This window comes from Lonchura striata, chromosome 9 (assembly GCF_050655825.1).
Source record: "Lonchura striata isolate lonStrDom1 chromosome 9, ASM5065582v1, whole genome shotgun sequence".
Lineage (NCBI taxonomy): Eukaryota > Metazoa > Chordata > Aves > Passeriformes > Estrildidae > Lonchura > Lonchura striata.
The window spans coordinates 22,703,452-22,727,837 of NC_140711.1; the positions used below are offsets into that span (position 1 = coordinate 22,703,452).

Consider the following 24,386-nt stretch of genomic DNA (forward strand, 5'->3'; position numbering starts at 1 on the left):
ATAAAACAAATAAAGAAATGAAGTTCCAATGCACACAGGCAGCAAGTGAAGTTAGATTGTTTCATCAAGTAACTCATTTTAAAGTCTCAAATACCAGCTACATCTGAAAAAATGGGTGGATAAATAACTGCTCAATAGTATAACTCAGTAATACTACAATTTTTTATATACATATGAAACTGCCAGAATTGGCTGAAAAACCATAAAAGTTATTGCATTTCAAATTGCTTCCCTCTGTTTTTTGTCACTTTAACTCTTCAACTGTAAGATTCATAGAACCATGCTTCTGGAAATGATGCTTACCAAATTTTTCTGTTTCCACTTCTCTGCCCAAAAAACCTAAACAGATAACAGAACCACACAGGCATGGTCCTTGGCCTCTGATAGCTGCTCTACTTCCAAGTCTTGCTAAAGTATCTCTACATGCAGCACACTAGAGCAGAAGCGTTGCATGCTGCACAGAGAAGTCAAGAGGTGGTTGCTCAGGAAGGTAAGGCAAGAAAATGCTGCAGTTTCACTGCTGCTCTATAAAACTGCTCCTGTGTTTCCTGTTGGAACCTGAAGTTATTACAATCCACTGCAGAAAAAAAAGACCAATTGTCATCTACATATTTTTCAAGACGAATCATGCAAGATTGTATTTACCACATTTTCTTTTACTAACCCCCACACACATAAAATGAGCTCATTAGAAAATGAACTGAAATGAGTGTCCATGTCTGCAACTCTCAGTTTCTTGAAGCTTAATTCAGTTCTTAAGAAGCCCACAGATAGCATTAAATCTTTATATTTCAGGATCATAACATACATTGATTCCAATCAATAACCTTGATTTTGCAGAAACTTTGTGAGCTGACAAGTGCAGACTGAAAAATTCAGCAAGCCTGCTCAGAGAAATGATGATAAAATTTTGAAACGGACAACTTGTATAGTTGTATGGCTTTCCTTAATCTCCTATTTAGTCTTGAAGGTAGCATTAACTAGGTTCTTGAACAAAATGTTGAAAAATATTGTGCAATATATCAGTAAGTATGAAAAGTAAGTCTCAAGTTAAAGTTTGCTACACACTGGTACAAACTCCTCTGGTAAACTTCTGGGATCCACAAATCAATAAGGATTAGAAGTTTTGCCTGCTTCTTCCATTTATTTGATCTTTTCCACAGATCTGATAGAACTTGTGCATAGTTTCATCTTCAAAATTTGAACCAGAAGATCTTAAAACTTAGCATAAAATGAAACATTTTTTAAAAGAAAAGTTAGAATACATCATATAATCTGATGGGTATAAAAATAATCTCTTTCTATTGTTCACATAATATCATAACCTAGGATATGATAAAAGGGGAAAGAAGATAGTCTTCAAATTATTAAATTCCCTTTTGATTTTCTTATTAAAGACAATAATTAAGCTTCATGCTGCATGAACTCATTCTTTTACACCTCAGAGACCTCAGATATTGTGTAGATGTTTCTTCTTGTGTAAAGTAACCACACAATAATTGTAGTATTTCAGAATGACAATAACTTATAACAATAATGCATTTCAACATTTAACTACATGAAACTGCCTGAAGTGTTACCATTATGCAAAACTCTTGAAAACCTTGGATAACTACTCAATAATTGGCACTTTGACCCACTACCAATACTAAGAAGGAAACAAAATTCTAAGTGAAAAAAGAGAGGTCACAATTACAGATCATAATAAAAGGAGTGGGTGTGGCTTGGCTAACCACAAAGGATCACATGGTTTGGTTTTCTAGGGACTTCAGGCTGGGAAAACTGTAGATTGCCAGAGAGAGATGGCTACAGGAGGCATATCTTTAGAAAGACTCTGGATTCAGTAGAAGAAACATCTTCACAAATCCAAGTTTCCAGAAGAAGTCCTAGAATAAAAAAAAAAAACAAAAAACAAAAACAAAGAAAAAAAAAACAAAAACAACAAAAAAAACAGCGAGAAGTTAAAATTTTGATAAAATGTGGGGGATTACTGAGATTTTTATAGCTCTAGTAGTGTCTCTCTTGACTTTGCAGTTCCTCAAGCTGCAATGGATGCGTACCCAGCTTCCTCCAGGACCAGTTCCCCTCCCCATCATTGGAAATTTGTGGCTGCTGGACTTCAAACTACGCCGAGAAACTCTCAGCAAGGTATTTATTTATCTCTGTGGTTGCAAATCAGTCTGAATCTATTTTAACTTAAATTGTGCATTGCATAGGAATGGCCTAAAATGCTATTTTTTTTAACCTCAAGCTTGATTACCAGCCAGTTTCAAAGACTCTGAGAACCCTGCAGTATTAAAAATATTTCTGAGTAATAAACATCACCACTACTTTAGTCCTTGCTATTTTGTCTCTCTTTTGGTTGCATTCTCACAAGCACTGTCATAGAATGGTATTTCATTGGCAGTTTCATTTTGTTTCTGTGTTGATATCCAGCCCTGGAAGTCACCTCTAGCAGAGCTCTCTTTTCCTGACACCAATGCCACTGGAACATCTCCATCAGAAGACCAAACATGTACCCTAAACAGACACTTTGTTCCTTTGTTTTTACAGCAAAAAGATTTCTTATCTGCCATAAACAGGTTACTGCTAAAACAAAGCAGGAAAATCTGATTGCTGTTATGTTTGCAACACAACAATCACACCAATCAAAACTATTTTTAAAAAGTAAGGAACTTGCTTCCCACTATTACAGGGGAAAATATAAGCATGATGTGAGGGACAACAACAGAGGAAAATAAGAAAGATCCTGTGGAGCTATAGAAAAGAAAGCAAGAAAATTTCTTTGCTTTCTTTTTGAGCTAGAGACAAGAACATACCATCATTTTGGTTCATTAATAAAGATTAAAAACTCTGGGATTTTGCCTGTAATAATTTGTTCTTTGATTCAGAGCTAACAAAGTAACCTGCTGGTTTTCTTTCTGTGAAATTTACAGAGGTATTCTTCTGAGAGATGTCTTTAGCATCTATTCCATAAAGAACAATTATCTTCTGTTCCCAAAGCACATTAATAACAGAAAGACTTTTTTTTTTCTAAAACCTGCAATTCAATTTGATGCCAACAAATGAGTTTCGTTACAACTACAGAAAACTATTAAATAAATTGATATTTTAGTGCATGCTTTCCCTGGTTTATAGTTACAAATTTCCTGTTATCAACTCTTCAGTTAACCAACGTGTACGGGAACATCTACACACTGTGGATGGGACAGACCCCTCTGGTTGTGCTGAATGGATACAAAGCAGTAAAAGATGGCATCATCACCCACTCAGAGGAAGTTTCTGGAAGACCCCTCACCCCTTTCTACAGGGATATGATGGGTGAGAAAGGTACAAAGTGTTACACAAAGTGTTACACAAGAATGAGATAGAACAAGGTATAAAGAAGGAATATGTTTTCACGTGCACACACATCAGCTACTGCTATACCGGGGCATAACTGGGCTTTCACTGCAAAAATATTTCATGTAGTGCTAAGCATATTAAGGAAAAATCAAAAATGTATTGTCTTAAAAAGCACATCACTCAGTCCTTTTCCTTCCCAATAGATCCAAATGAATACTTGCCTGGAGAAACTGCCCTTCAATTGTATTATTTCTAAACCAGGAGACTGCTGATGTGGAAGGTATCTATAGACAAAGCTGTTCAGTCCTCACCAAAACCCCCTCAGCTTCCAAGGACACATTTAGGAGCAGCTGGATGCCATAAAATCCTAGGGACCAAAACTCAGCTTCTAAAATTTAAAATCATTGTATCCTGTTAGTGAAATACAACCTCATCTAAATCAAAATTTGCCTCCTGCAGAGAAAGGATTTCCCCTCCCAGCAATGAACTAAATGTTTGTGTGTTTTTCAGGTATTTTCCTGACAAATGGTTACACCTGGAAGCAGCAGAGACGCTTTGGCATGACAATTATAAGAAGCCTGGCACTTGGTAAGAACAATTTGGAGCATCAAATTCAAACAGAGGCCTGTCGCCTTGTGGATATCTTCACAAATACAAAAGGTAAATTCACTAGAAAACAACACTTAGAGCTTTTCCTGAAATATTAGGGCTGGTAAAAGTTTCACAGTACATTTTTATAAGTAATATATTGTCTACATTAGTAGAGCTTTCACTGGCTTCTTAACTGCATTCTTTGCAAAAAATGTTTTGTCTGCACAGTGGGCAATATAAAATTGTTTCTTTTTAAATAAAGAGAGTTTAAAATATGTTCATTATCAACACAGCTGGTAATGATTCTTATACTCAAGGAGTATAGAAAAACCCTCCTTAAAATACACAATGTATGACCTGCTGGAAGTCATTCTAGGACAGCAGGCTTTTAGGATTTGGCAGAGAAAGAACCCCACAACAAGGAATGTATCATTCAGTTATCCAAAAAAATCTTCTTTTCAACGTTTGGATGAAATAGAAACCAATAGAATTTTAGCAAGCTGCCAAAACAAAGCAATTAAATATAAATATTCTGAGCAGCCAAATCCCTCACCCACATCGTGTTCCATGTGAAAACACAGAGAGGTTGCCTGAGGTCTCTCTCCAACTCTCCTTGGACCAGGTCCATCTCTTTTCCAAGAGCAACATTCACACATCTTTAAAATGTAGATGAAAAAAATCATCTACTGCAAGTCCCCGTACAGCCCAAAGCTTTACCTACCATGTAATCCCATCTCAATTTTAAACTCAATAAATGTATTTTCTCTTTCCAAGAACAACCAAGAGCATTGGACCGAAGTCAGGGATGTATTTTCCATAGAAGCATACTTCAAAGGTTGTCCTTGCCATTGAAATGTGTACTTAATTTATTTTTTTCTGGATTTAACCCTTTTCAATGGGAGAAGTATTCCACTCTACTATATGAGCTTTGCCTTTTCAGTCTGTGGGAAAAAAATACATCTATGATTGGATTGTTAAGCTGATACTTGAAATCCAAAAAGATATAAGTAATTTCAACAGAAGTAAGAAATGAAAGTTCTAATTATTTTTTCCGGGTTTTTTTGTTTGGGTTCTTGTCTTGCAGGATGGGGGGGTGAGGATTGTTGGTTTTGTTTTTTAACTGCAAAACTTAAATATCTACCTCCATATTTTAAGGCATATCCTCTAATTAATTGTTTGTGTTTCCGCACAACCCAGACCACAAGTCAAAGAAGGGAAAAGATTTTGTTTGCCTACTCAAAACTGATTATCATTGTATTTTACAGGAGTAAAGAGCAGATTGAAAATTAAGAATCCATGCACTTACAATTCATGCAGTTAATATAAAAACTAGGCTTCACTAATGTAAAATTTTCCTAAAAATAGTTTGATCCCTTGTTGTTTTTACCATTAAAAAAAAAGTCTTCCACATTTTTCTTGCTGTAGTCTATTCAGAAGTTCTCACAGCACCTCCCATATTCACAGGCAAACCTTTTGACCCCCACACTTCCATCGTCCATGCAATTGCAAATATCATTTGTGCTGTTGTTTTTGGTCATTGCTTCTCCAGTGAGGATGAATCTTTCAGCAAACTCATCAAAGCTATTTATTCTGTGATCTACTTTCAAGGTACTATCTGGGGCAGGGTAAGAACCTACTTTTCTTGTTCCTTAAGGTGCATTTGCACTTGACAAATCAAAAGAAATTAAAAGTCAGAGACAAGTATTCATAAACATTTCCATTTCCAAACATACCATTGTTCTACAAGCCACAGGGAAATAATAAATCAACACATACTTTGTATATGTCATTATTGGCTTCTAATCCTTCTTTATGTCTGTAAATCACATCCTAAAATTAAAATTCTAGATCATCACTGCTTTTCACAGATTTCCAATGAGCAATCATTTGCAGAATACTGTGTATTTAAGATTCATAGTTCTTAAAATGATAACAGCTTCTAAAATTTCATTTTTATTTAGTTTTGCAAATCCAGAAGGGCAGTTAGTAAGAACTAAGTCTTCAAATGGATGCTCTTTTAAAAACATATCTTGCTTAAATTCATAATGCGTATTACCATCAAGATCTGAGTTATTCTGAGCTTCCCATGATATACAGGTTATAACAAAGGTTTATCACACCAAGAAGAATATATTTTAAGTTCTCAAAACCCTAGCTATTACTTAACTTGTGCAGATTTTGACACACTGGCATTGTAAAAGACTATCAGGTTCCTCATAAAGGGATGCCTAAAAAAATTACAGTAAAAAATTCAAGGTTGAGAAAAATCTGTTTGTGAGTCAGATTACATTCCCAGTATTTAATCTCTTGTGTCTACTGCCTCTCATTCCAATTTGTTTGCCCACATGTTGTGATGACTTCACAATTATCAGGAAATCAGAACTGGGATCTGACACTCTTTGCTTTCTGTTTAACACCACAGCTGTATGATGCTTTCCCATGGCTCATGCACCATCTCCCAGGGCCTCATCAGGAGGTGTTTGCATACAATGACTTCATGCACAGATTAGTCATGAAGGAGGTTCAGGCTCATGAAAGACAAAACACAGGTGATCCACAGGATTTCATTGACTTCTACCTGGCTCAAATAACAAAAGTAAGTATCTGTTTATCACACTCTTCCTTACTTGGCTTCAATGCTACTACAAACACTTGCTGTTTCAGTAACTGCCAAAGGATTTTTACATGCACACTCTATTTGTGTAGCACCAAAGGTGTTTGATAACAGTGGCCTGCCCACTGTTACCAAACAATGACAGTTTCTATGTGACTGGTGAAATATCTAAAATAATCTCTTTCATAGTCTTCTTGTGAATATACCCCACAGACAAAGGATGACCCTACTTCAACATTCAATAAAGAAAATATGGTTCAGACAGTGGTTGATCTTTTGCTGGGAGGGACGGAAACAACAAGCACCACCCTTCTCTGGGCACTGCTCTACATGGTACAATACCCAGAAATACAAGGTGAGCAAAAGCACTATCAGAGAGACCTGCATTCAACAACACAATGAACATCATTAGTGTAAGTATCAGCTCCATTACATGCAAGGCACCAACAAAAAACTTAGCTATGTACACGAATGCTAGTACATCAGCAATTGAGATCCAGAAAATGGAAGGTCAATAAATGAAACAAACAGGTGCTCCCCCATCTGGTTCACCAACAACAGTAGTAGAAATTAGTAGTCGCCGCAGTTTTACCTCACTAGAAGGGACTGGCAAGACAGAATAATAAGTTAAATACATTTCATATGCAACTTAGTCTCCTCTTAACTTTTGAAGTAGAAACGTTTTTAACAGATACCTGATCTGATACATATTTATAAACAATGTAAATGATACCTGTAATTTCAAATTTTAATCCATTTTTTGAAATGCGCAATTATACTATCCTCATCACCAAGTAGGATATGTCTTAAATGAGACATCATCCTGTGATTCAGGGAGATGCACTTCCTTGATCAACTGAAACCTATACAGCAGTCAAACCACATGCCAACACATTTCATAGCAACGTCATTTCTTTTCTTTCCCTCAGACAGGACATTCTCATGCAAAAAACAGCTGGAAATAAAGGGGGGAAGAGGCGGGGTTGCAGAGTGGGAAATTAAAGTATTTTCATGTGTCTGCAGAAAAGGTTCAAAGAGAGATAGGGGCTGTTCTGGAACCCTCCCATGTCGTCAGCTATGAAGACCGTAAGAAGCTGCCCTACACCAACGCTGTGATTCACGAGGCTTTGCGCTACAGCAACGTCACCTCTGTCGGGGTCCCTCGACAGTGCCTGAGGAGCACAACTCTGCTGGGTTTTCACATTAAAAAGGTACATGGGATATCCACTTTTCTTACATCTTTGAGCTGTTAATATTTAGCATTTATATGACACAGAGAGAAGGAAAATCTATAGAAAATAAGATCTCTGCTGCTTCTTGCAGGGCACGCTTGTATTGCCAAATCTGCACTCTGTGGTCTATGACACTGAGCACTGGGCAACCCCTTGGAAGTTCAACCCAGATCATTTCCTAGATATGGATGGCAACTTTGTGAACAAAGAGGCATTCTTACCTTTCTCAGCAGGTAACATCCTGACCTTGAATATTCCTGCTTGTTCTGCTTTGCAACAAGATTAAAAATACTATTTCTGATTTCTAAAATATTAAAAAGATACATTTATAAAAATGTATTTGACTAGATTGACTATTTAACTGATTGGAAAGACCTAAAGTCAGGTCTTTTGCTGTAAGAGCCACAGATATCGTGCATTTTGTATTTTTCATATATTCAAGCAGAATATAAGTACAGCTGAGAGACGCAATGCTCTTTCCTTGACATATGCGGGGTTCCTATCATAAGACTATCTGACCTTCTTATTTCCTAATGTGTTAAATCAAGTTAATTCCCTGTTAAATCAAGGTAATTTCCCTAAGTCCCCTAATTTATTCATTTTTACCTTACAAAAAGGAAGGTCAATGACAAAAGAAATGTGATTTTTCAAAACATACAGAAAAAAAGCCATGAAGAAGTAGTAACCAAACCTCAGTCTCCCAAATCCTATGTTAATAGCCTAGCACCATGTCTTCTTGTATCTGTAGAAAACTAGCAAAATCCAGTAGATTTTGCAGGTTTTCAGTAGAATATTACTAGGCAACCAAAACAATTTTTAACTTTTCAAAAGCATATTACAATGTATAACTTACAGTGCAAAATGCAGGGACTCAAAGATATGGAGGGGGGAAAAAATGGGGGGGGGAAGAGTGAAAAGCAGTATAAAACAGCTCTAGCAAGTTTCTCTAGTCTACCAGTTTCTCCAACAAACTGATTATGAAAAACAGCAGCACAAAATAGGAAAGTGGTATCATTACTAAAAATTCACAATAAAACCACTGGGAAACAGCTGAGGGGTTTTTTGTGTTACTGTGGCATTATACTATTATACACTTCTTGTAGAGAAACAGCAAAGAGCATACTAAGTAACATGGTCAGACTAAATGTAGTAAATCTAGATTATTTTTTTAAATTCTCTAAATTGTCAGTAAATCCTAAAATCATCATTGCAAAACAGGTATTTACCATCTTACCTCCTTTACTCACCAAATGCCTATGAATCAAGACAACTCATTTGTGCTCCAATTTTAATTGTGGCATAGGACTATTTCTTTAACTTGCTCTGGTTGTTTTTGGTTCATGTAATCTGAGTATTTAGATATTTTAAATATCTTTGGTTTTATTAGCCTGGAATATATAGATATCCTGAAATATCGTGTGTAAACAATATGCCAAAATGAGTCACTGAGTGTATATATCACTGCACATTTCACTCCCTTAGCTCACACATCTGCCTCTGACAGTGTTAGGGCTACAAGAACCCAATATACCCTTCTGAATTTCTGTTAAAGAAATCCTGATTACATCCTTCTCCTTGGCTTCAGAACCGCATCCCACAATGCTCCAGCCCTCCCTTCTCAACAACCAAATTAAGTCTCTGAAGTATATGAAGCTTTTTAAAATCTAGCTTAACTAAGAAGCAATTCATGGTTTTCACAAAAAGAATCAACAATAGAAAGGGAGAATTGCATACAGGCTCCAGGGGTGAAAAAAAGACTAAACAAACCCAGTCAAAACACCAAACACTTGACAGAGGTACACAGTTTCTCAGTTAAATATTTCCCCACCCTCCTCCTAAAGTATCTTCTGCCCTTATAGAAGGAAGTAGGAAATAATTATCTTACATTAACAGAATTTGTGGAACTCGGTAGAATTTTGTGTAAAGTTTTTTTACAGAATTTAACTTTACTCAACCAACTTTTCTGATTTTCCTCTGCAGGGCACCGTGTATGTTTGGGGGAACGGATGGCAAGAATTGAATTGTTCATCTTCTTTACCAGTCTCCTTCGGGCATTTACATTCCAGCTCCCTGAGGGGGTGAAGGAAATCAATCTGGAGTATATTTTGGGTGCAATACTGCAGCCACATCCATATAAACTCTGTGCTATTCCACGCTAATCTGCAATGCTAAGAGAATTCAACCTGTTAGTGAGTGCAGATCCTTTAAAAACATGCTTCACTATCTCAGTTCTATTCACATGAAGGTAGCTCAATTCAGCAAATTAATAGTTTTTATTTAGGAGGTCTGACCTCATGTACTGAACTTTCTGAAATAAAAGTAAGTCTACCTGCCAAACTAACATAATTGAATCTTGGACATACACAAGCACACATTATTTCTAAAAACATGTATTTTCACACTCACAGTAGCAGTGAATTAGCTGTAGGATGTTAGAGAAGTGGCCTGTATTAAGTAGTTTCCTGCATGTGTGCTCTGTAGGTATCACACTCTTAAAAGAGGAAAACTGTTCAGTAAGGATACTTGAATAAAATTTTCTTCAGTAAGCTGTTATTCTTCCGGGTTCACAGGTCTTTTCTTAGATCTTGCAGGAGGTAACAGAGTATGCACACACTAAGTGTTGATTCCTTTGCCTTTCACTCTCCTACAAAGTATTATATAGTGTAGCATAAACTTCACACACACAAAAATGATTGTAGTATGGACCCTTTCATAACCACAGCCCACTAAGAAATCCTTACATCTTTTTTTACTTCCTCAGTATCCAGTTTCTATTTCATCACAACTCAGGTCCATGCACTTTCAAAAACTTTTCCTTCTGTTTAGAAACATTGTTGTTTTATCCAATATTTTCCTATTTGAAGAGAAAGGAACAGCTTTTCAAGAAATTAAGAAAATAAACAAAGATGTCAACAGTTGTTTTAGTAGGTAGAGATTTATTACTCACAGTGTTTTCTTTTGTTCTTTTTTGACATTAACAGATGTAGAAGATTTTGACCATTTAAAATTCAGCTGAAAGCATCCTAAATCCTTTCAATTTTCAAAGTTCAACAGGAGCTAGCAGAAATTATGGCAGGATATAGTAAAAAGCAAATGCAGAATACTACATGTTTCTGGGACATAAAACGGATGGAAGACTTGATTGTCTCCGCAAGTATTTCCAAGTATTCCCTTCCACTAAGTGGAAGGGAATAATTTGTTCTAACACATGGTAATGTTTGTTACCACAGGACAAATGCATACTTGACATCATTGAAATATTTCATTTTTTAAATAAAAGCCATTTTAAAACTTTCAATGTCACTTTATTTTCATTGAGGAAAATATAACATTTAAAAAATCCTGCTTGAATAAGAAATACTTTCAAACATAAATTAAGAAAAAACTTTTAAACTGCACACTTTTTGCAGCAAGGGCAGCTCTTCCATAAAACACATTCTTACAGATTTACAAAAGCAGTCTGACAGGATAGTTCAAAAGATTTCAAGTCTTGTATTTTTTTATTTCTGGCATTCATTAAGGAAAACTCACCAAAAAAATCTTTCCTTTGAACCCACCATCTGCTTGGTTCCATAGAGGGCCCAAGGTAAAGTGCTCAGAAGCAGGACTGGCAGTGTCAGATACAAACTTGGACTTTTTCTACTCCAGTGTATTTTGATGGTTCTTGAGGTATATCCTACCTGAAAAAAATACTCCAGTTTTTCCTCTATGTTCACCACCCCCCTTTGGTCACATGAAGTTATTCTCTCAGTTGATTTTTCTTTTTTCCCCAATAAAATTATTTGACAATCACAGAATGGTTATAGTTGGAAGGGACCTTAAAGATCATCTTGTTCCAATCCCCCTGCCATGGGCAGAGACACATTCCACAAGACCAGTGTGATCAGGGCTCCATCCAACCTCGCCTTACATGTAAGAAGCTTTATGGTTTTCTTCCAAAACCGTAGCTTGGGTTAAAACATGCACATATTCTTCATCTGTATTTTTGAAGAACTGAGGCACATGATAATTTGCTGTACAATGCTCCTTCTAAAAATGTGGGAAGACCAAATATTCAGTGTGTTCATGACTAAAATAGGTATTTTTTACAAAGAAGTCATTACAGGCCTGGCAATTGGTACCAGTGAAAACCAGTTGGGCTAAGAGGATCTTCTTGTTATTCCATTTAAAACTGAGAAGAGCAAGAAATGAGGCATTCCTTGGTTTCCCGATGTTTCTTGAAATGACAATGTAAGAATTCCATGCTACCTTTTCATCACAGTTGTAAAGGAAACCTATAAGAAAATGTGTAATACAGAGAAAAAAAAACTATATAATCTGTTTTTTTTTGTCAAGAAGGAATTGAAGTGAATCAGAGAAAAGAAAGATTTAGAAACAAAGGTTAAAATGCAATATTTTCATCTGAAACATCCTTTTAAAAAAACCCAAAAACTTTAAAACTCACAAATCTCATCACATTAGTAACTAGAGAACACAGTCAAACTTTTAGAAAAATACACTGACATCCAGCTCTGCTGTTGTTACACATCTTTTAGAAATCACTAGCCCTAAGTGAGGCAGACTGCCTGGAACCTTCAGGAGCTAAACCCGTAAAAGTTTAAAGTCCAGTCTTTAGACATGCCCATATTGTTGAAGATTCGATTCAGACATTAATTTCTCCCACTGATAAGAAAAATATAACTGCAATTTCCAGATTCTTAAAGCTGTCCTGAAGCATCTAAATTGTTTATTCCTTTGAGTCTGTTTAAATAAATAAAGAAACATAAGTTTGAATAGCTTCCTTTTAATATAATGGCCTTACAACATTTTGTTCTTATGACAATGGTAACAAAGGACCTTCATTGCATAATTCAGCTCCTAAATATTAAAGTAACAGGAACCATATGGAAAGTACACACAGGTCTGTGCCCACTTTGTGAAGCACACAAAATCCATACTGTTGGTGTGGTTTTAAGAGAAAAATGTAATAACTGGTCAACATGGCCCACATTCAGAAAACAAGCAAATTCTAAACTTGGGTGAAGAGTTTTTCCTACAATTTTTGCTTTGTTCAAACTTCAAAGGGAAAGACCCAAATATCTAGATGATCTTGTTCCACCTAATAAGCAGAGTGTTATCAAGGACATGTTTTGATCTACCAACCAAATAACATATCTTCAAACCACTGTTAAAATAATACTTTATTTTTTAAATTTAAAACATTTTAATTGAAGTTCCCTGTACCAATTAAAAATACCATAATTTTATTTACTCAGTATCCACGTTCATCCGTTTTATATTACATGCCTATCTAATCAAGCAAAACAAGACCAAAACCTGAAATAACTGTCATTAACTTGATGAAAACAACTTGCACTCCAGGAGGGATTATAATGGTGGGATGCTGTACAGGCTGACTGTAGGGAAACAAATAAAAACCTAATCTCATTTTGCTGTGGTTTCTTAAGCCTTTACAACATTACCACATCATTAGAATTTTAAAATTGCAATACAGAAGATACCAAATATCAAAACCAATCAGATGGAGGAAGGATACAACATATAGTTGAAGCAAGCAGATCTGTGGTGATACCACAAATGAATAAATCAAAATATATCCATCGAAATACATCACTTACCTCTTGTAATACTTGTCCAAGTTTCTCCTGGCTGTGAATGCGCTTCCTGTTGAAAACCCAAACCACACTTATTTCTGAACAAAGCATTGGGAATCTTGCAAATATCCATTATTTATCCCACTTCAAAAAGAGAAGTTATATCAGGCTTGTTTTCTCAAAAACAACCCTGAATTTCAAAAGGCCTTGGTAACTTTCAGCATAAATCCTAACATTGATGATGCAGCCAGTAATTAATTACTTTAGTATCATCTCCTCCAGCAATAGACATCTGATATTCACCAAGTAATCCAAGAAGATTTAACAAATACTACCTTTTTTAGTCATTCTTCCAACATAATCAAAGTGGTAAGCAGAGCATGCAAGCAATACAGACTTCTCAAAAAGTTCCCATCAAGACAACATGTTACTGCCCATTGAAAATACACAGTCATTTCTATGCATCCTGTAATATATGCACTAAAAATACTAGAAAAGCAAATGAAAGGCAACATAATTTTACCTGTCTATTTTGGTTGCTATGACCACTGTAAAATTGCCTTCTGTATTGGGCAAGTATGTAGAAGGTATAATGACATAACTTCCTGCAGGAAGCCTGCAAAGTCGGCTGACTTCCTGGGAATAGCAGTGAGGAACACAGCTCACCAGTGGCTCCAAATGTACAAAAGAAGTAGTTTGTGGTTTCCAGCTGCTGTTAGGCACCTGCAAAAAAGAATGCAAACATGCTTATCATTTAATCTGTTTCAGTCTCAGTGTTTCATTCCTAGGACACCACAGTGTGATATGGTCCATCTCTATTCTAAATACTCACTCTGCTGTACAGAGCTAGAGAGAAGAGGAACGGAAAAGCTTCCAGAAAACCCAGATGGCAGTACTAAGAAGAGATTAATCATTCCTAGCCTGTTTGTAGACAATGTATAGAACACACTACTCACACAGCTGTAGAGCTTTCTCTGTTGTATAACCCCACTCTTCCTTGCTGCAGCCTAAAGCACTTATTTACTGCCTCAGGGATCTGCTGAACAGACTGTCCATCCAATATCTAGTAGTCTTGCCTGTACTAAAGTCATATTAGACTTCATCTAGTCTCTTATAGGAATATAAGAAATGCCAATCTTTCTTCACATATTGTATACTTCAAGTTTTATGATTCCTTCAGGTGCCCAACTCCAGACGTGTCACTTAAGCAACACCTTTTTTGGAGGCATGTTTTCTAAAAATAAACCTTTCCCTGCAAAATAGTTACTTAAGCAGCAGCTTCTCAGATTTACATTTATGCAGATTACATTTATTACATTTGAACACTGGCACACACATGTTGAATCTGTATCTATCCATATCAAATCAAATCTTGTTTTGTTTCTGCTCAAGATATCACAGTCCTTTTGATCCAATATCATTTGCCTATGGACATTTAATTATTAGACACAAAGAAAGTAAGTTTTCATGATGAATTACCAAAAGGTCTGGTCCTCAATTACTAGGGCACCAAGAATTCTTTGCAAAATCTCAAAAGGAGTTAATCATTGCTGAAACTAATTAAGAACATTGTAAGAATTCAGTGGAACCAATTATCTGGCTACTATGCTATGTAACTACCTAAGTTATTCCCTCTCTTTCCTGGGCATTACTTCCAGAGCAGCCTATTTCTCCCAGAAGCAGCAAGACCCTTGTAAACTGCAAGGAGTGCTGTGCTGCCAGACCAACCTTCACCTTTGGCAAACAAGCAATCAAACTGACCAGAAGCCTTACCTGGAAAATATGGAAACCTATTGGACAACACTTGCTATCCAGGCAGTGCTGACGGAGGGTGACTTTCACACTGCTTTTCCCTGGTCCTGCAGGAATGGAGAGGGGAAAGCAGGGATTGATATGGAAGGAGGGGAAGTTCCTGCTACCTCCAGCATTTAGCCCATTCTTCCAGCATCCTTGCAGCTGCACTGTCTCCCATTCACCAGCTGGGAGTTCTTCACAGAGGGCAGCATCCATGGGTGGTGGCTTTAGTTCACTATCAAACATAAGAGAGAAAAGAAACTAAAATGTATAAAACAGGTACTACCAGAATATAAACAAATTGACCAGCTTTTAAACAGCTGCCAACACTACATTCTGCCTCTGCATATAGCACTAAGCTGCAGTTGAGAGTCAAGATGCTACTTCTTGTTAGCATTTTAACAAGACGTAGTAGCAGCTTCATGACAAAAACAAGGTGTTGGGAAACTTGCATGAACTCGAAGACGACACAATACTGTCACACAGTACTCTGCACAACTCTTCAAAATATTTTGAACATTCCCACTTACTGCTACACTTGTATTTATGCCAACAAATTTAAGAAACATTCTGTTTAACATTCTTTAAACCTACCTGAGAGAGATCCTTCCTGTTGAAAATACACGAAGCAAGAAATTCCCTACTGCATCTTTCAGAAAAGTGCTGGGAACAACAAGATAAAAGCCAGGTGAAAGGTCACAGCACACATGGACTTCTCTATCGTAGGAATGGCAGACAGTACCTACAACTGGAGGAGCAGAGAGGGTCTTTGGAAGGTTAAATCGTTTCTTCTCCACCTAGAATAGATGCATAATGATGTGTGGTGGTTTAGGAAAAATGACTAGCTTGTAATAAAACTAAAAACATGCATACATTTACAAATGAAACTAAGACAAGAGTATCAGCAGATTACCTGAACATCAAAGAGAAGTAGGAAGAGTTAATATTCAGGAGTAAATTTAGGAATGGCTTTAAGCAATCAGCCCAAAATGTCATGTACTAGTTTGGAACAATCCCAAGTGCTCAGTGATAAGAAAATAATACTAGTCCAGTAGTAGTTTGTACAGACAGTAACAGTGAGATAAACAGAACCATTCCAGCATAAACCAGAGATAGAAAATTTGTGACTAGTTGAATTGTATCACTGGCATGGGAAATGAATGATTTTCCTCAAATGTTTCAGTAATGCTTTTAAACTTCTATTTGCAAAGAGAAAAACATCACTTTTGTATTACCTTCCAGACATGCAATCCCACAGCCTGGTAATTCTTTCCTTGTATGCCTTCAGTCAAAGATGGATTTTCCTCTGCTAAGCGAGTTGGATTTTGAATCCTTCCAGCCCAGTCAGTGCTGTATTTCCTGTGTTTCTGCAGCAGAGCAATGCACACCTCGCTCGATTCACAGACCCTCAGCCAGAACTTGGGGTTGGTAGGGAAGCTGCTGTTGTTGCGGCAGCCACCTGCAGACTGGCCTCTCACCCAGGATCCAAAGAGATTCTGAGAGTGATACAGCACTTTCTCTAACAAAGTAAGAAAACCGCGGTGTGGATTTCAGACATGGGAAGCCACTTAATTTTTCACAACAGGTATATGGCAGAGATTACCCAGCCCAAGAAAATATGCTGTGATAGCCTGATATTTCCCCAAAGCAGAAATTCATAACCAAGACTTTAAGAAGCATGAGAATTAATGCCACAGTTGGTAATGACAGACTGATGACAATTTTTACAAGAAACTCTTATTTGAAATCTCAAGTGTATATAACACCAAAACATCACAGGGCTGTCCAGAATAACAGCCTTCTAGACACATGATACTAATCTCTCAACCAACTAGCAAGTAACCAGATTTCCTAGAAATATCAATGATTTCTCTAAAGATCTTTAATTCCTCTTGCCCTTCTGTTTTTCAGTAGAGACAGAAAAGGCCTATGGATCCACAGAAGAGGGAAAACTGAGAAATTATGGTCTAGTTGTACCCATCTGCAATTCAAATCAATTCTTTCCCTTGACATAATGTTATTTGTATGAGCAAGATGTCTCCTCATAGCACACCTGTATAGAGGCTCTGAAGTTGTCCTTCCCCATTGACTGGAAAGCCCACAGTAATCTCATCAAACTCCCTGAAAAATTCCTCTTCATCAACCCAGAATTCTCCTTCTTGGATCTGTGAGAGGAGTTTTGAAGCAACTACTGGATCCAGCTGGTTCCATCCTTGACCACTGCACATAAGACAGAAGTTAACATTCAGCTCTTTGCCCAGTAGAGTTCAAGAACAATCTTCTACCAAATATCTTACGGAGCAAGACAGCAAAAAGAGATTTCTTCATTTTATTGTGAAATAATTGCACTGAAAACTTTTCTGCACATTGCTAGTCAGTGAGAGGGATCACAGGAAACACAAGTCATAATTTATCAAAGAAAACTTAGAAACAGCCTAATACCAGACTGGCAGCAGAACAGACTTCTGGGTGAAATAGGTGCTGTTTACAACAGTCACTACAGTAAGAAGTCTGAGAGCAAAATAAAGATTTTTAACTGTTGTTAAAAAAAGAGGTAAAAAAGTAAAACAATCTGTGCTGTCATTGTTCTGAAAGTATTTTAATGCCTTACAACAAAAACTGCCATTTGTATTAAGAAACTGACTACCCCAATGAATCTGCTTGCTAAATCTTGATAAACCAAGAATTTAAACACCTCATTAAAAGCTAGTAGTTTCAACATTTTCCATTGCTTCACTAGCAAAGAAGAACACTTCTGCACTTGAATAAAACAGGCTCTAAGGCCATCCAATGAAGCCCCATCTTCTTGCAACTACATGGCAACTCACTCTTTGACAACGAAACTACAAGAGACCAAGTGTATAACCAAAACAACTCAAAAAAAAATATCAGCTGAAGTCTCAATAAATGCAATTAAATTACCTTTCTAATTCAAGGAAGAAAAATATTTCTACATAAATGTTCATTAACATCACCATATTGTTAACATACTTTAATGCTGAATGCTTGTTGCTTGGGTCATGAATTGCATGTTCTTTTGTATAGTCAAAACATGCTAACATTTTCCAAAATAAGCAAGTAGGGTCTGCCCTTTCATTCTTGTTACTTTTCTATTTGAGCTGCCACACATATTTCTGCAAGTCCTTTAAAACAGTTCTCTTCTTTATTTCTACTTTATATGGACTCAGTTCCAGCTTCCCCTATTTATATCAACCTACAGAAATGAGATAACTCAAGCAACAAGCATAAGCATCCTTTCTTCTGCTATAGTTTTATAATTATTCCTTTGCTTGTTTTCTGCATCTGAGCCACAAACAAATGAGAAGAGGCAAGTAAAGCTGGGTGACTGCAAGAAACAAACACAATCAAGGATACTTACATCAATGGCAGAACAACAAAAAAGCACAAAAATCAGAAACAAAAAAGTTATTAAGAAATTTAGATTGCAAGAACTAGGAGTTCAAATTTACTAGCCTCAGAACCAAAGAGCTGTGTGATCTCCCAGCTCTCTAAAGAGCTGCACACATACTGAAGCCTCCCTCCTCTGCTAGAGATTATTAGCAGTGTTTGCCTATGCAATACATAGATAAGCTTTGTGCTTCAGAACTTACACAAATGGTTTTCCAAATGAATATAAAACTGCTCACCCCTCACACCAAGGCCCTTTCCAGCACCGCCTCCCCCAAGGATTTCGTATTCGTAGCAGGAAGATTTCCTTGCCTGACACTTCAGAGAGATTCAATGTGTCTATCACAATAAAGGCATGAAATTCTCCTAGTTCACTTGCACCTGAACAGAAAAAAAACACCATTTGAAAATAAACAAAAGAATCTGCTCCATAATTTACAATAACATTAGTGAAAAAAGGCAGTTTTGCAATAAAATGAAATTGGTTTTAAATCTGTATTAGAACAGCACAAATAAACCCCAAACAGTTCATTTTAGTGACTATAAAGAAATAAAGTAACATTGCAAAATATATTAACTTGCTCCTTAATCTCAAATCCCTACAAATTCATTGTGCTAAAATGAATTGAGGTTTTCAAGGTTGTTTTTGAGATGCTTTTTCAAGGGAGTGCATTTTGGGGGGGGATGCATTTGTTTTTGAGAATTGACTATATTAGCTTCTAATACAAAAAGCACTCCTCCAAAAGCAGCCCCCATCCTGACCTCAGTAACATCCTTAAATCTTCATTTATCCAAATATTTCAAATTGTACCATGAAACTGGCACTTGTATTTGCTGGCTGCCTTGTGCTTTGAAGCCTGTTAATAGAGACATTTGCTATCACCTTGTCTGGAGTTAAGGATTGAACAGCTTATTACACACTGTTCCTTCAGATTCATTAATCTTCTAAACACTGCTTTCTCCAAAACCATGCCAGTCTTCTCTTTCTCCACAATTTTTCCAGGGCCTTTCAGGGTCCATCTTTCAGCAATTCCTCCAGTCAGATCAACCAAAGCATCTGCCACCTGTCCTGCCCACAACTGCTCATAAGATCCATGCACTCTAAAAAATTTAAACAAAAAAATTAGAAAAACACAAAGAAAAAGTTTGTATACACAGCACAACAGAAACACAGTTGCTACACACTTGGAATCCCACTTTATATCACAATCATGACTGTGCCCTATCTCATAACCCAAAGTAGGCAAGAGAAAGCACATACTATCTTATTTATATAGAACACAACATCTAAAGAATATGTAAGCCATTGGCTATTCCACTGCTTGATGGGATTCTACTGCTTCTTACATTCTCTCTATTCTATCTAAAAAACTACTGTTGTCTAGTACTAGTCATTTGTACCTTATGATCAATGCTCTACATTATCTTTTGTGATATACTAACTGCATTCTGTATAAATAAAAATGCATCTTCCTCTTCAATTATTCTTTATTTTCTGCACAAATAACTAGAGCAGCACTTCCTTCAACAACCTAAGCAAACCAAGAGACTGCCCCATCTGATATAGCAGATGGAAAAGTTCAGCAAAAGAAGACTAGAATAGAATTATAAGATTGAACAATAAGCTCTGCAGACAACAAATATAACATTCCTAACCTATAGAGAAGCTTTAACATGACATTAGTGTTTCACAGCTTCTGCTCAATCTACAGCTGAGTAAATTACTTCATAACTGAAGTCTGCCTCTGCCCTCTGCTGGCAACCACAAAATCTTCTGCTCAGATTCTTTGGGACATTTGATGTCTATCCTACCGGTGCATTTTGTCTCCAAATTGCTTTATCTATCTAGACAGTTTTTCTGTTGATGTGCCATAAACTCCTAAATAGCTGCATTTTCTTTCTAAAACAGTAAACTAACAAATTATACAAAATTCACACAAGAGCCTCAGCTAGCACAAACTCAATGCTTTCCATGAAAGTATTTCCAATGCTTTCTGCTTTTCATTGAGCTCTCATTTTCCCTAGTAAAACATCTTCCTTTAACAAATTAGATAACTAACAGACAGAAACTTAACAAACATCATTTGAATCCTGAAAATTCATTGCAGCTTACATTTCACCAGAATTATCTCTTTAAGACTATTGTACTTCATATGCAACTGGAAGCACACCTTACAGACCTACAGTTTAAAGAGCAACTTCTGCACAAGCTAGGATGGGACCACTAGCAGTCACAATGCTCAGATCTATGCCCAAAGCAGCTGGGTAAAAAGCAAGCAGAAGAAATAAACAAGTGTTGTAGCTCTATTTCCATCAATAGCAGTGTTCACATACTTTGCATAAGCTTTTTCCAGTAGTGGAAGCCAAAATAAATCCTCTGTCTGACACTGGGAAAAGCAGAGTTTGCCCCCAAGGCAAGGCAGGCGATCATCAATGGTCACTTCTACCCAGTGGCCAAACTGCCAGACCCGGCACATGAAGCAGCCTCGATAGGACTCATCTGTCCAGCTGGGCTGACCTGGAGGGATTACCTGCAGGGCAAAAGCCAGAATCAAGGCAAACAATTAATTAATGAATTTTCTTTTTTGCAAATAAAACTAGTTTAAAATATACTGAATATGAACCATCTGTAACAATGGTGATACTCATATGGCAGCTTGGGACTGTAGAACAATACAGAAATGTCAATCAGGTGAAGAAAACTTCTCTAACATGAAACTTCTCCATACCTTGTTCAGTAAGTATTTGCTCTTCTGCAAAGCTACACAGGCACACAGGAACCAACAGTCTCCTAAAATTCCTTGTTTTACTTGCACATCCTGCAGATTGTTTGAAAATAACCGAGGAGAAGAACAAATGTCCTAAAATTAAAGAAGAGGAGTTAAAATCAAATCCTGCATGACATTCTAAGGAAATCTGTGTTTCAGGAACTGGGAGGGCTTCAGAGACCTCTCATAAAATAAGGGAATTTTTACTTCTGCAGAGTTACCTTTTCATATGCAGCCTAAGTAAGAAGTAACAAATAAATGGTTTGTGGGGGTATTTTGCAGGTACTTCATGAATGCAAAACTAGTTCCCACATGAATTATAGTACACAACTGTCACCATCAGCTTCAACCTTAGCAAAAGCAGTAAGAAGTAAAAGACAACATAATTCATCAGCTCCTTGCTAGACTTGTGATCAACTGTGACAGGGCTGATGCTATCCACATTAAACTGCACATCCCAAGTTACAAAATTTTCAAAATTAGAACAAGGGAGTTTCCTAGTGCACAGAAAAATAGACTAGTTGGTAGCACAAGAGGAAATTTCAGATGCAAAGTCCTGAACACTTAATCTGATCTGAAAGTGAGTTTGTGAAATGGTTCTTCTTATGTATAAATACTGTAAGAGATGGAAATTAACTCATCAGTCCTCAGCAGCAATCAAGATGTAAAGTACAAAAGCAGAAAGCTCCACACTCAACTCCACGAAATCATTTGTTTGCCAATAACACCTGATAACCAACAACTCTGTCACTTTTCTACAGACAACCCCAGTCACATGGGAAAAAATACAACTTGAGACAACATGCTTTTTTTCCTTCACTACATTTTTATAGCCTTTTTTTCCCTCTACACAAAGGCAGTATCACAAATACTTCACCTTAAATGGGTGTAGTGCAGAAATGCATTCTAAAGCTTTTAGCTCTAATACAGCTTCCTCTGGAACCCAGCTATAAGTTTAAAAGCAATACAAGCCATATGACAAGTTATAAACTTTAAAAGTTTTCTTGCTTGTTACCAAAGAAAGCAACCACAAAAAAATAGCAACAAGCTTCTAAAAAATTCTAAAATCCAATTACTTATTTTCAAGACCATTATGCAATATATCAAAAAATTTGGGAATGACATAATGCTGCATTCTAACTTGGTATGGATGTAATTTGCATAACGAAATATATTTATAGTAAAATATCTGAATTTCTCCTACTCCCATGATATTTAAAAGGTCGACAAAAGGATTTAAATCAAGCCTACAAACAAGCACCCAGACTAAAAACTGTAACTTATGCATTGTTAATGCTGACATACATTGGTTTTATCATTTCTGTATTTCCAAAAAAAAAAAAACCACCAGAGGCAGTCATTCAATGTTAATTTGCATTTTCTACCTAAAGCCCAATTCTGTGAAAATCAGCCTTTTATACCTTAAAACTTACCTTAGGTCTCAACCAAGATATCTCGCCTCTGAATTGGGCAAGCGGGGTACAATAATTAAAAAATATAGAGGTATCACTGGCCGGAAACGTGGGGTCTGTGTAAAGGTCTCTTGCCACCATTAACTGCTTTTTCTCACCCAGCATTTTCAACACAGCCCTCAGCAGCTTTGCCAGCTATTCCTACGACTTTAAATCGCCAGGCACCAACCTGCAAGAGAAGCGAGTGTTACCGGGGAATTGCAACAGAGAAACAAACAGGCATGGCGGATTTATTTAGGGATGGACAGCCTCTCGCTGTAACACGGAGCACCTGGAACCACCACAGTGCTGAATTCTTCCAGCACCTGACGCCATCCGACACCGCTCAGCTGGAAGTGCAGGGGTCTCTGAGGAGACCTACGCCCACTCAGGTCCCTTACCCCGCTCTGCGCACACCCTCCACACACAGCTCCCCCCCACCAGCCCTTTGCTCACACCCAGCTCGAACAGGGCCCCTCCGCACACGCCTCCTCCTGCCCACCACCCCCCGTCCCCACAAGAGGTGCCGGCCCGGCCGGCCCCGCTCCCGATCCCCCTCACCGCGGGGCGGCCCCGCCGCCATTGCCCGGGGCGGCCGTTACCCGGCAACGCCGGCACGCGCGGCCCCGCCCAGCCGCCCTTGACGGACGGCGCCGCCGGCCAATCAGCAGACGGCACTTGCGCGCGCACCGCCCGTTGGCCCCGCCCCCCGGCTGAGGGGAGCAGAGCGGTCCCGGGGGTGCGCGGGGTTCCCCGGCCGGGAATTCCCCGGGGAAATGGGAAACTGCTCCTGTGGGGCACGGGCTCCTACAGGCGGAGGAAAATTAATCCAAAGTGTTTTCGTGAAGATTGTGACGGAGAAACGCAGAGAAATTGCTGGCCCTCATCGAGTGCTCTCCTGACATAACGGCACAGATCACATTTTTGGATAGTTTGTCACCATATAGTCGTCCACGGGCTGAACCGTCAAAGGCGATATGTTCATTTCCATATTCTGATAGCTACCGCTGACCAGTGAAATAGAAAAAGTTCTTTAAAAATACTTCTAGCTCAGGAACAAACAACAGAAATGCAGTAATAAGGCTGCCCTTCAGCACACCAAGGTTTTGGCTTTCAGGGCACACTGAAGGAGGCTGGTTTTTTGTTTTTTTTTTTTCATGTTTGGGCCTTTCACACCAGTGTTCCTCAAGGAGCTCAGGTGTGGTCAATAAAGAAGCTGCTGAGCCACTGTGGAAGGATGAGGTGTTTATCAAAAACTCTGCCATCACACTTGCCTGTGATGATGTGTTTGAGTCTAAGGTCACCTGGTCCTTGGGTAGAGAGGACGTCTGAATGAGAGAGCCACAAGAAAACACAGGCCTGACTGGTTTTTATCAGACATTAATGCAGAAATCCTCCTCTCAAGCCAACTTTAGCAGATGGAAATGCTCTCAGGTAACTGCAGCTGCTGTCTGCCCCCATGACATTCAGAAATAGGTTCTCTGCCCCTTGGTCATGCCCGTTGTACAGACACAAGGCTTGTCCCCTGCATACTGCAAATTTAACCAACAAATGAGACTTTTCACATTGGAGATTTGACCCTTTCGGGA

The 24,386-nt window shown here is 37.8% G+C and overlaps 2 protein-coding genes across 5 annotated transcripts; one reads left to right on the forward strand and one right to left on the reverse strand.

The window, feature by feature from the left end:
* Window positions 1-1,933: 1,933 nt before the first annotated feature.
* On the forward strand, window positions 1,934-10,079 carry LOC110477963 (cytochrome P450 2J2). Of its 2 annotated transcripts, none has more exons than XM_085587240.1 (9): window positions 1,934-2,148; window positions 3,168-3,330; window positions 3,856-4,005; window positions 5,401-5,561; window positions 6,359-6,532; window positions 6,740-6,905; window positions 7,574-7,761; window positions 7,874-8,015; window positions 9,763-10,079. In XM_085587240.1, the coding sequence occupies exons 1-9, from the start codon at window positions 1,978-1,980 to the stop codon at window positions 9,939-9,941; spliced, it is 1,494 nt and encodes a 497-aa protein (XP_085443366.1). In that variant the 5' UTR covers window positions 1,934-1,977; the 3' UTR covers window positions 9,942-10,079. The 2 variants fall into 2 exon arrangements, with proteins under 2 accessions (XP_085443366.1, XP_021399910.1); XM_021544235.4 differs by having other exon boundaries at window positions 6,764-6,905.
* A 619-nt stretch (window positions 10,080-10,698) lies between these two features.
* Window positions 10,699-23,449, reverse strand: CAPN10 (calpain 10). Of its 3 annotated transcripts, none has more exons than XM_021544222.3 (13): window positions 23,359-23,449; window positions 22,780-22,987; window positions 21,308-21,439; window positions 20,913-21,109; window positions 19,462-19,679; window positions 18,818-18,959; window positions 17,224-17,390; window positions 16,406-16,689; window positions 15,765-15,967; window positions 15,150-15,405; window positions 13,900-14,099; window positions 13,401-13,446; window positions 10,699-12,056 (listed from the first exon to the last, which is right to left on the reverse strand). In XM_021544222.3, exons 2-13 carry the CDS (start codon window positions 22,921-22,923, stop codon window positions 12,027-12,029), a joined length of 2,019 nt encoding a protein of 672 aa, XP_021399897.2. In that variant the 5' UTR covers window positions 22,924-22,987; window positions 23,359-23,449; the 3' UTR covers window positions 10,699-12,026. The 3 variants fall into 3 exon arrangements, with proteins under 3 accessions (XP_021399897.2, XP_085443362.1, XP_085443361.1); XM_085587236.1 differs by having other exon boundaries at window positions 23,400-23,420; XM_085587235.1 differs by lacking the exon at window positions 23,359-23,449 and adding an exon at window positions 23,090-23,340.
* Between the last annotated feature and the right edge of the window lie 937 nt (window positions 23,450-24,386).